We start from the raw sequence: 13,290 nt of genomic DNA on the forward strand, positions 1-13,290 counted from the left end.
TGTTAATAAGTCTGGCGTGAAACTCTACAGTAATTAATAGATGAAATCACTTCTAACTTTTGTTAGTTCAAATACTAAAAAATGTAAGCTTCTTTATTTTTTTTTACAGCATCTTCAATAGTTCTGTGTTGTTTTCTGAATGATGATCAGTTTAAAATTCCAAAGCCCCCGTATTTCCTTCTGCAGCAATGACTATGACCCATTTTGTCGATTTATGGCAGCATTCTTACGGTTTCTACAGGCTTTGACCGAACAAAATAATCTGCACTGTGCAACTGCATCTTTGCAATGAAGATACATGGTATTTAAGTGCTGCTTGTATTATGTTTTCCGCTGAATGCCCAGCTGCTTTATTATCGATATTATACAATGCTACTTTAGCTCCTTAACATCTTTAACGAAACACCCACTTGCAGTATTCCAGTCAAACTGGTCCCAGTCAAATGATGATTCACCCTGACCCATACAATTTAAAATCTGCCAAAAATGGGAATGTTCTTGATTTTTTTAGTTTCTTCTTGTATTCACCAAAGTTGGGTTGTTTGTTTTTTTCCTTGATTCAAAGGGAGGGAACCCCACATCATCCATCAATAGCACTAGAGTTAAATGGTTTCATAATTTTACTGTTTCATTGGGTGTTTGGTGTGTCATGTCCCCCCATCTTAGCAGGCTATATTACGCTACAGAAGCTATACACTTCACAGTTCCATACAAGGTACTACGCTGGTAACAAAATCTCAGCCTTTGTGTATAATATTAACTATTTTTTCTGAAAAATTGACATTTATTTTTCTTATGCTTCTTCACCAGGCATTTGTCAATTTTGAGTTTTCCCCTGGGATAAGTAGCTAAGTCCCAGTATCAGTAGCTACAGTTTTCTTCAGTTGTTCCAGGCACTTGTATATACTATTGCACTTACAGATCTGTATTAAGAGCTTAACTTCCTTGTGATTTCAACAGAAGATAACACAAAAGAACTTCAGTCCTCAGAGAAATCAAATGAGTCACAGTTACTAACTGTAAGCAAGTGGTTAGGCTTTGCATGTTGCATCAACAGCTGCTCTGAGACCATCCAAAGGGATTTTAACATACCGAGGATTCTGAGGACAAACGTCCTCAGGCGAGTTAGACCCCGACATATTTCCACTATGCAACCATCAGTACCTCACTCAACAGCTGTGTAATATCCATTGCTTATATGTAACACTGAACTCCAACAACAATATGACCTGCTTCTGCCCAGGATAGCTATATGCACTATCAAGTGGTCTTCAGCTCCTCTGCTTTACCAGACAAGAAACATGTCGTTGCAAATTATATATGCAGGAACAGAACATGACTGGGCAAGCACCAGCAGCACATTACACATGCACCAAACACAATACCAAACCATTTATGTTATGAAAACACATCTGGTTTGAGTAAATACAGAAAAGGAAATTGATTTTACAAAAGGAAATTAGGTTTTTCTTTTTAAAGTGTTTTTTTTTTTTTTTTTAAATAAAGCAGCACCATTAAGAAGCTCCAGTAACTTGTTAGCACAATAACCAACATCTAGTTTCACTTAGACATATGTATTTTTAGGAAGCTATGCCTATCATTTCAGTTAAAAAAAAAAAAAGCTGCTTTCTTCCTGTATAAAGTCGTTATTCCAGCAGTCTTTAAAGGCAGTTTTTACTCTTACAAGTGCTAAAGTTGCAGCACTGAGAGAGCAGGACTCTATGCATTTACAGCAGAACAGAAAACAAATCCAGGGCACTTCTGCATCCTCATGATCATCAGTTGAATTGTCTGAATATTGGCAAGCTCAGCATTCCCGCAGAACAGAGAAGCACAATAAGCAGGGACTTGCACGCCCTGTGTCACTGACTCATCTGCTCCAGATAATAAAAAATAACTCCCCCACACACAGATTGACTTTCTCCTACTAATAATAAAAAAACCCAACAGAGAATCACCACAAAACCCCACGCACAGGGACTGACTTTCAGAACCCAGATCCTACTGTTTGCACGGCCTCTTCCCCCAAAGCTTTCACACATTTAAAACAAGCTTTCCAACTTCCCTGAGGGAGTTTTGATGCAGAACCAGCCTGGATTTTTGTCTGGAACATAAATCTCTAGTCTGAAATCAAACGGGCTCACACTGGCAGTCATGTCCTGCCACGCTGGAAGCAACACGCACCAGGATGACCTTGAAGCAGGCAGGTGAAAGGGAGGGAGGCACGGAGCGCATTGAGTTGGCACTGATGATGATAAGCGGAATCTGAAATCTGCCAAGAACTTGGTTCTTGCAAGAATCTTTATGGACAATACTGTCTCTGATAGCATTTCTACAGGGCATATATTGTCAGGCTTTAGCGTTCAGCGTTCATAAAGCTGAATTTTCCAAGCTGTGTTTTGTACCACATACCACGTGCGAAAGCTAACAAAGCCAACTACCAGCTGTCCAATATGCATGTATTATTTCATACATCAGGGTTCATTGACCACAATTCCTGAAGAAAGCAGTACGATGTATAAGATCAAGAAGAAATAAATGGTTGTCTTCTTTACTTATTCTACAGGTCTGTAGTCATGTCAGCATTGCCAAGAGGAGTAAGCAGACAAGTCGGGAGTGAGAATTTCTGCTTGTCCGCAAGCTTGGACTGCTCTGGGAGCAAGGTACCTTCCTCTGTTACAACACTGAGGTTTCTTTAGTGCTAATTTAAACTACTGCTTTAAAGCTGAGAGCAGCCCTGAAAAAAAATCAGCCATGTGAATGTGAGGGTTAGGTCTTCCCACTTCCACTGAGGTAGCAGCTAGTTAGCAACTAATGGTTAAGAAAACAAACCAAACTTATTTTACATATAGAAAGGAATTATTCTAAAAAGAACTGCTTTTCTCCTTCCTCATGAGGGTGAAACACTTCACCTTATGAAAGAAATGCATCTTTCTCTTACCATGTAAAAATAGCAGAAGCTGTCTGCCATAGAGTGGTGTTAAAAGAAGGAAAAGTCCAAATTTTTTAAAAAGTGTGGAATTTAGAGTTTCATGCCTACAGCAAAAGTTTTACCACCTTTGGCCAGGCAACTTGGCACTGCTGCAAATGCTCTCCTTGTTCAGAGTGCTTTTGTGTTGAAATTTTTTCTATTATTTTTAATGTCTATCGATACCAATTTACAGACAAATGGTACAAATAGCCTGTACGCATAATTAAACTAACTTGTACATCATATTTTTAAATCCTAGTGGAGATTAAGCTTTTACCTTGTATTTTTAAGTGGCTTTGTAAGTAAGTTTTCCTTACTTACAACACATATGGAGAAGACAGCTGTTCCAGATTTTTAAATGAAACCTATATTAATTTTTTCATTGCTTGGAGAGAGGTGGGGATTTTTCTCCCCCCAGGATGGAAGTTTCATAACAAGATCATACAAGATAACCACAGCCTTCTCAGGACTACAGCCTATATTTTTTCCCCCAGTTTTGTATCTCCCTACTAGTATATTTAAAACTATTCTATTTTTATTCTAATCCTAATCCTTTGATTCATTTTAGAAGTGGTATTTCCAGTTAGAAACAACAACAAAAAAATATGAAGAGGCAGTGGTTTCCTGCAATTATTAAAAGATATTTAAAAATACACATTTCTGAGTGAAGAATTTCACTTAAAGCAGTATTCTTCATATAGTGATTTTTTTTTTTAAGCAGTCAGGATGACGCTGGTACTTGTAATGCAGAATGTCAGGTTCAATCACTTTTAAAAATGTTCTCTGCAGAAGAATTTGGCTTTATCAAGCTCAAATAATACAAGTTAGCCAGCATAATACAAATGGAATCTGCCTGGAGCGAACGGACCAAAGCTGGAGTACAAAAAAAGGCTTTACTATTTCAAGCTGCCTATAACATAACCAATGTCACACACTGATTTCAAATGGAAAAAAAAGAAAGCCAAATTTAATTGTGAAAACAGAAACAATATTTCATTTACAGTTTTTTAGAGAACGACTCAAACCAGAATGCGATGCTTTTGTTTACATATCTCCTCAGGCTGAAAAGCTTCTCCCCAGTAAACTCCATTGAGTGACCATTTATCATTATCACCAGCTAGAGTAAGTTACCCATCTCTTTGGAAAGGAGGAACACTTAACACTCAAACATTTGGCTTAAAACAGAAAAAAATCTGCTGGGTGGTTAACCACAGACCAATGCCTCTCTCCAACACTGTGAATTCAGCACTTGAGCTTCAGAGAGGAAAAAATAAACCTCTCGTCTCTACACACTAACGTGACTCAGGGAACTAACAATTCTTTGGAAAAGCAGTGATTATTTTTCAGTCAGATCGATCAGTTCCTTGACGGCACAGGACAAGAACTACAGGCTGGTGACTGCCGAAGCCCACGTTGCTCTCAAGCAGTCGTTTGTGTAACAAGCGTGTTGTCTGGACAGGGCACGAAGGCAGGCTCAGCCCCCCGACCCAGCAACACCTCACAAGAGCCTGCCGGCGTCGGGAGGTTTCTCCCCTTGGCATTTCAGCTATTCCGTAAATTAAACCCAAACCAGAGGCTCGAGAGCTCAAGGTCTTTGAGAAACTGGTTAACAAAGCAAGGCTGGGATGTCTAATAATCCTGCTGCTATAAAAATGTTAGCTTTTTCTTTTTGCAAACCATCCGTAAGTAATCCAGATTAAAATCCATGAAGTCCAGTGAGAGCCCGAACCACGGTGTTATGAAGTACATTCTTAAGGAAAAAAACCAAACAATTCTTCACTCCATACAGCAAGAAAAGAAACAACTTAATTCAACCAAACATTTCGCAGGTTGTTTGTGCCTAATGTAGGTCACTAGTTCCTAAGAAAAAAGTCTCATTAGTTTGTACTAATGACCAGAGGGCTCACTTCAAGAAAGCTTATTCTACAATGAACGATCAAAAAAAGATTCAGAGATGCCTGTAATGATCAGAATAAAAGCATAACAGTGCATACCACATTAACCCGGAGTAGTTTATAATACCTCAGATAATTTCAAGTATATTGTTTTATATTCTGTAACAAGGATTTGTAGCCATGAGAAGTAATTCACGTTGGGGTTGGTTGGTTGGTTGTTTTTTTAAACAAACATTTAGCTACTGATTGGAATGGATCGCAAGGAAAACTAGTGCAAGTTAACATAAACTGCATATATTAAAGCTAGGTATTTTAACACTCTTCACAGAAAGTAACGGACCAAGTTTTACCCACTTAGATTATTTTCAAAGGAGCAACCAAAGTTCAGCATGTTGTTTTTTGAAAAGGATGTTTCTCTCTGCAATGAGAAATGCTGCCCAAAAATTAATATAAAAATTCCATTGTTACCATTCTTGTTTGAACTGCCACCACAGCAGAACAGAAAGGAGTCCCTCTTGCCATTTTCTCCAAAGCAGGGCACTAATGCCATTCCTCTGCATACTGCATTTACAGAAAATTTTCAAACAGCATAGGTAATACTACTTAAGGTGAAATAAGTGCTAACAGTTTTTGTTGACCAAAGTGAGTTCTTGCTTTCCAATTTAAAGAAATAAAGTTATTTTAGTGGGGCTTTTTTAAGTCTTGACAATGAGCTACAAATATTAGTAAAAATCAGTAAGTCCAGTTTCTCCTTAATAGTGACAATCATTTAGGCATTATTCACTTTATGTCAATTTAGCAGCTTTAATCTTTTTTTGAGCAACTACTCATCCCTGTGTTCTACAGCAGACAAACTGGAAGACAGTTATTTTATGTAGTTGTTCTCCACTTATTAGTTTGTAATCTTAGCTGGGAAGTTCTAGGTTTTTCCCATTTTACTGGAATCTTCCTCCCCAGCCAGCGCATGCTGTAAAATTCTCTTTTCAGCTAAGTTGATCAAAACCAAACAGTCTCTCCATTTACCAGCTTGTGTCTTCAGATGCTCACAACTTTACACAAGCCTTCTCTATATATTGTTCACGTTATTCCTACAGAGATTGTTCCAGTTACGCTATGACGACTCATCTACAAGCTCAGTTTTACAAAGGAAAAACAGAAGGAAAAGAGAAGAGACTAGTGGCCGGTGCATGGCAATCAGAGAGATAAATGCAGCAGCCCAAGGGACGGATCAAGAAAATGATAAATGAGAACCAGAAATACCCAACAGGAGTTCCACACATATGGATACTTCCCCAGTAGGATATTATTCACCTAATTCAACTTTCTAGAGCCTAATTTAGATAGCTTAGTCTACCACAATCAATGAGGAGAAAAAAATTCTATAGAAGGAAATTCAGAATAGAAAACCTTTATTACAGTTGGTAATTAAGCACAGATTTGTGAGATTATATGAATATTTTCCCTGATTCTGTCTTGTGTTACACCAATCTACACCTAGAGACCCATTTCACGCCATGACATGATACATATGAAAATGGCCACTAACAGGCCTGTTACGAGATGCTTCTGGTCTATACAAGGTTGAGAAGAGAAAGAAAAGTGTAGTTATTTTCACAAGGTCCAACTGTGAACACGTGGTACAATCATAAGGGATAAGGTCTGCCCAGCCCCATCCAGTCTGCATCTCACCCCAGCACTTAAGGCTGTGAAGAGCTGCAGGTTGCACAGCTTTTCCTCCTTCCTCACACAAACAAATGCCCGGAAGGATGTGTGTGTTCTGCTGAGCACCGTCATTCTGAAAGCCTCCAAATAAGTATGAGCAATTGCAAATATATTGTTTTATATTCTGTAACAAGGATTTGTAGCCATGAGAAGTAATTCACGTTGGGGTTGGTTGTTTTTTTAACAAACATCTAGCTACTGATTGGAACGGATCACAAGGAAAACTAGTGCAAGTTAACATAAACTGCATATATTAAAGCTAGGCATTTTCTTTAACACTCTTCATAGAAAGTAACGGACCACATTTTACCCACTTAGATTGTTGGTGAGGGGACTGGAGCACCTCTCCTACGAGGAGAGGCTGAGGGAGCTGGCCTTGTTCAGCCTGAAGAAGAGAAGGCTGAGAGCAGACCTTATAAATGCCTATAAATATCTTGAAGGGTGGGTGTCAAAATGATGGGGCCAGACTCTTTTCAGTGGTGCCCAGCGACAGGACAAGGGGCAATAGGTACAAACTGAAGCATAGGAAGTTCTGTCTGAACATGAGGAAGAACTTCTTCCTTCTGAGGGTGATGGAGCACTGGAACAGGCTGCCCAGGGAGGTTGTGGAGTCTCCTTCTCTGGAGATATTCAAGACCTGCCTGGACAAGGTCCTGTGCAGCCTGCTGTATGTGACCCTGCTTCGTCAGGAGGGTTGGACTAGATGACCCACAGAGGTCCCTTCCAACCCCTACCATTCTGTGATTCTGTGATTCTGTTTTCAAAGGAGCAACCAAAATTTACCAAGCAAAACCAACGCACACTGATTACATCAAGTGTTTTTGTCCACTTGGCATCACTGTGCGGTCGGGTCAGCAAAAGTCCTGCCCAGAAAGCAGCAACTCCTGTCCAGTGCAGCTGGTATTTGTTTCTCTAGGCTGCAGACAACTGGCATTGTAATGCCATTCGAGGCTTAACGTGGAAAATACCGGCACATTCACACACTAATCCTCCCCAAACCTAGTTACTCACTCAACCAGTGTTTGGAACAACAGAGAAGAGACCACGTCCTTCAATACTTACAAAATTAGAAAAGAACCTACGCTAGAGAAGTCAGGAGTCCCAGAAAGCACGGTTTTGGGCTAGTTGCTTTTGCTGTTTCAGTTGATAATGCCAAAACCTCAAGCCTCAATACTGGAGCTGGAGAAAAGTTTATAGTGCCAAACCAAAAACTGCAAGTCACAGACGCAACAACCCTGCCCAATCCAAATAGCAGCTTGCCAATCTATGCATTGCGTGGCATTTGTTCTATCTGAAGACTAACTGATCTTAATTCATGGGCCCCAGACACAGAGTACATGAGAAGAAGAATGGCAGGAAACTTACCAGCACCAGGCAGGAACCGAGAGTCACAGCGCAACAGCTCAAGTAATACAAAGGTTCAGAAAACTAGAATTTAGAGGATGCTAAAACCTTGGGATCAGAGTAACGCGGTACAGTACTTTTTTTGGCAGCAGTATTTCACGGAATTCCAGATACCAGTAGTGGGTTGTAAATTGCTTAAATTGAGGCAAGGAGAAAATTCCAGCCAGGTAGAATTGTAATTAACTTTCTAAAATTGAAATTACCCTGATTAAGTGTTAAGTACCTACCTCCAGGGTTGGGGTTTCTTTTTGTTTTGGTTTTGTCTTGGGTTTTTTTGCACATCCATGCATAAACACACATTCATGTTATCCGCATACACACATATGTACGTATACTGGAGCTGGAGACAAACATCCACTGGCACCTCGCACTTCCAAAGCTATTACAGAAAGCCTTATAGATTAAAAGAAACAATTGAATTTGTAAATGCAGAGGTTTACTGGTAACGATAAAAATACTTGCGCCTTCATCTGCAGAAGTAACACCAAGCTACCAACAAAGCTAATAAAAAATATTTAAACAAGTATTCTTTTCAAAGTAAGCCTGCATTTCCCTGGGCAGTTCTGAAAGAAAAATCCTTCTCTACCTCAGTAAAAATGTAGATACACTTCTTTTTCCTCTAAATGGAGAGAACACAAATGATAAAGATGATTAAATAGAAAACTGAAAAGTATTTCCAGGAGGATTTTAATTATAAAATTAATTTTTTTAAAAACACAAATAGCTGTTCACTGCAAGTAAACACTGAACAAAGTGGCACACAGAGAGCAGAGAACTTTTGAATCAAAATACCATCTTCTTATTTTTTAAGCATTATGCCAACAGAAACTAGTTTTTACATAGCTTAAAGGAAGGGGATAGTGGTTTAAGCTCATGCGTGCAAGACCACATGCCGTTTGTTAAACCCATCACGCAGTCAAGAGCCAGAGGCCCCCACCAGTTCCTTCGAGAGAGATCCGAGGGAGGAACCGCTTCAGCGGTCGTGCTGTGCTCCTGCAGACAGTGCCCGGAGGAGCGGAGCAGCCGAACGCTAAGGTGACCGGGCGGCAGGAGCAGGGCAGCCACGGCCCCTTAACCCCAGTGCAGGAACCTCAGGTGAACTGCTTGAGGGATCCACAGGGCTCGCCCTTGACTTGGGCACACCTGCTACCAACAGTGATTTACAACAGCCTTCACCGGTCACCAGTGGCATGAGACAACTGTTTGCAGAGGCAAGTTTTAACACTCCAGACACGTCAAAGAGATCAGGCAACGCTACACCAGGCAGTACACTCCCTTGCTTTAGAAACTAGTAATTACTGAGGGGAAGTACAGCTTCTGCTGCTTGATACGGAATGCTTTAGCTAATACGCAATACCCTGATCAGAGGTTGGAAGGAAGATGGCTGAAACAACACGTAGAGGTTTCTCAGCAATTTTATATCCCACAGGTTCGTTTCTGCCAGCTTCACCACACAGCAAATAACTACTGCAGCAAGGTTTGACAGAGGACACCTGAACTGACCCTCAAAATCCCTTACAAATAGCAACATAACGGAAGCGTTGTTCTAGTGCTGTGTTCTTCAGTAAGTACGTTGCCAGAGAAAATAGATCTAAGAAATCAGTAATTTCTAAATAGGACATCCACTTCCAGTCAACACCAGCAGTAACTAACAATTACAAGACATCTTTCCTCTTACAAAGTAGTGACCGCTAGCTACATGAAGCCACCGTGTCTAGAATTAGATCCTCAGACTTGATCCACTTATGCACAACGTTTCTCAGGGAAGATCACAGCTGCTTCCTCTTCAACAGAGTGGCAGGAATATCTACCACACAGAACATTCTACTCTATCCAACAATTAACAAATACCCCTAGACGGGCAATGTGAAAGCAATACTCAACCACTTCTAGGTACAATCAAGTGCCCACTGCTTAACGTGAAATTTTGCAATTGCTCTGTAGAGCAACAGAGGTAAACGCTGCAAGATATTTTAAAACATATCTCTTAACAGCTCTAATTCAATAACTTCAACAGATACCAGACAACTTCCTTTCTAAATGAAATGGTCTAAATATTCCATAGAAACAGAAATTTTTAAGGCTCTAGGTATTTTAAATACTACTTTATAAATATTTTTCATATGTAAACAGTAATAGTCACTACAAATATACTTACTTGTACTTTTTATTAGCTATATTACTTTTAGCAGGTGGGACCAACTATTGTTTTAAAATGTTACTTGTAATGGGTTGTTTTGCCGACAAGCTCGTGAGCTATCACACAGGAATTAAAATCACATTCATACCTAGACCTTTCAGAAAAGTCAGTCGTTTGAAGTGCTGCACCGTTTCTCAAGTTCATTTGTTAAAAAGGCAATTAAGATGCATCCATTCCTCACTGGAGTCACCAAGGAAAAAGACGAAAACAATTCTAGAATATGCTAATACCCTTCAAGGTACTATGATAACCTCCCATGGACTAGCAGTCAAAAGAGTTTTAATCTCAGTTTGACCTGTGTTTTAGATAAAACCTCTCAAGTACATGTTTGTTTTCTCAAAGCAAATCAAACATAGGTACACAGTAAAGATTCCATGTCTAAGTCAAGCAGAAAACTGCTTCAGTGGTTTTCATATTGCTACAGCCACAATGAAGTCTTCCCTTCCAAAGCAAGAATTAGAATGAAGTTTCTCTTTCATGGTAGGCTGGCAAGTTTTTTTGGTGGTGGTGATGGTGGTTTGTTTTTTAACCAAAGACACCACATGCAGATGTTTGCTGCTTTGCTATGGACAGAGAAATTGTAATTGCTTTATGTGTGTCCCTTCCAACTGTAGCTGAACAAATCAAGAGGCCAGAGGATAGATAAGCCATTGTCCCATTCTCACAGGTCAGTAGTGTTAAAAAAAAAAAAAAGCTAAAAAAAATCAAGTTAAATTATAATCCTGTATTTTGTGCAATTTATGGATAGGTTTGCATTTGTACTACTGTGATTGTTTTTAGAAAGCACAGTAAACCAAAATATTTAAAACGCCATGATATGACTGAATATGTAGCCACTAATCGATTTAAGCATTTCATACCAATTTGTGAATTTTGACATTTTTACCCTAATATATGAGATCATGACAACGTTTTGGTTGCTATGCAAGATTCTGTTGTAGTTACATTGACAGAACAGCTATAATGCTTTAGTGTGAATATCTTAGGAATGGCCAGTAAAGTGTTTAGATTCTTTAACAAACCCTTAAGAATCAGGACCAGGTCACCGAAACAACTGTTTAACTGATCATACTACATGCTCACCTTAATATAAGGTCTTAAAGAAGAGAAACAGAATGGGGTAGTGAAATAAATTTTCACTCTACTAGTTTTAGACAGTAACTCTGTTGCCACAGGCAGCATGCTTTTAGAGACACTGATTTAATAACCACCTTACACTCATGATATGTTAAGGTAACACCTGAATTAGTTGTCACCGCAGGACAAACTCCATTAGGAATACTGACGTTTGTTCTTAATGTTCTGGAGTAAGAGGCAGAGTTTTAGAACCCACAACACACGCACGCAAAAACCGCATTCGTAAGTTAACCTTGCACTGCAGCAGCTTCTGAGTTAGCAGCAACTTCCAAATTAGCAGCAGCTTCCTGCTGTGCTTCCTCCACAGCAGGGGATGATGCCTCTGGAGCCGGTACGTCATTCTCCCCTCCAGTTCCTGGGGATACCCCAGCACTCTCATCCTGTGCTGCAGGTCCAGCAGGAGCTACTGCATCAGCCTCTTCCGTGGCTGTCTCTGCTTTGGTGACTTCAGCCGTCTCTTCTTCGTCACCTTCTAAGGATTTATTTAATATAATAAAGAGAGTAAAGTGCATGCATGCAACACAAATTCACCAATTACTTTTTACCATCATCCTCATTTAAATTTAAAATGGGAAGCTAAGCTTTGGGATCAGAACTCACAAACAACGTCAAGAAATCAATAATTAATCCCCTCATATTGTCTAATGTAGCACCCAAAAAGATGTTTACAAGATAAGGAAACCATATTCTTAATTACCAAGCTTCATAACTGCTTCAGTGTAAAAAGAAAAGAAACTGTGGCTTAAAGCAAGTGACTGCCAGAGGTGTGAGTGCAGGGAAGGATAAAAAAAGGACCCCACCACGTGTTGCTCCAAACGCACTCTGCTGAAAGGGCCAGTGACAACGCACTCAGGGGCATCAGAGGGAGCAGGATCCCTGCCCTGTTTGCACTCAGCAGTGGAGTGCCCATTTGCTACCATACTTAGAAGCTCTTACGGAGTTCGTTATCCCTCAGGGTCACAGCCTGGAAGCACTGCAAGCCAAGATGTGCTTTCAGTTTGCGCAGGGCTATCTTCAGGGCGGCCAGCTTGGCTGGCAGCAGCTACAACAATGCTGAGCCCAACAAGCAATCAGTTTTCAGATAGGTTTTGTGCTCTTAGCTATTCACTGTGCATTCTGCAAAGCTACACTGAATGCACCGTGACCCCTGCAAGAGCCATAGCACTAAAATAAGAACGCTAAGGCCTGCGGGGCAGAATAAAACAGGGGACCCTTATTGAAACGAAGTGTATGCAAGTAAGAAAATAACTTGCTGGTGTTAAGTGGTCGACGTTCAGTTTTCTGGGGATATGGCCACTTACGACCGACCATTTTCTTTTTACCAGTCCCAGCTGTCTTTTGAAGACTTGTCTACACTGCTGTGGGTCGGACTCTTCAGAATCTGAAAAACCCAGTGTTTCCCAATCACGCGTTACCCCAAACTCAGCTGAGACAAGTCATTAAAAACAAGCAGCACGAAGCAACAAAGATGCACAATCACCATGCAAACATGCACTAAGATCAAGTTAACAAAAGAAAGTTATATACCAAGTGTTCGTTGCAAGTTTACCACTAGAACCAACTCACCACGTGAAAAAAACAGAATGGGAAAGAAAGTTTGCAATACAGTGGAAACTAAGTGAGAATAGGAAGAAAAGGAAAGAGCTTAAAGAGACATAGTCAGAATTTATTTTATTCTTTTGTATCTGTTTAAAAACTAAACAGATCAATTTTAATTCTTGGTTTTATATGCTACTGCAAGCCTACCTTTTTGCGTTCAGGTTTAAACACAAGTCTATTCATTGTTCAGCAAAAATCAAAGCTTTGCATTATGCAACCTGATCATGTCCCTTTAAGAGAATGCTATATTTCAAAAAACCGAAATTGATTACACAAAGAACAGACTAACAGCCAAGCTCAGCATTCAGTACACTTTATTGGACAGTCAAATATAGAGTGCATTCATTCAGAACAGCCAGCTT

General features: G+C 39.9%; 1 protein-coding gene across 1 annotated transcript in view; it reads right to left on the reverse strand.

The window, feature by feature from the left end:
• The window catches only part of MGARP (mitochondria localized glutamic acid rich protein), a 28,370-nt gene that overhangs the window by 9,195 nt on the left and 5,885 nt on the right, over positions 1–13,290 (reverse strand). The window contains exon 4 of the mRNA XM_075420984.1: positions 11,562–11,801. Coding sequence (XP_075277099.1) covers positions 11,562–11,801 — 240 coding nt within the window. The remainder of the gene's footprint in view (positions 1–11,561; positions 11,802–13,290) is intronic.

This window comes from Opisthocomus hoazin, chromosome 5 (genome assembly GCF_030867145.1).
Source record: "Opisthocomus hoazin isolate bOpiHoa1 chromosome 5, bOpiHoa1.hap1, whole genome shotgun sequence".
NCBI lineage: Eukaryota > Metazoa > Chordata > Aves > Opisthocomiformes > Opisthocomidae > Opisthocomus > Opisthocomus hoazin.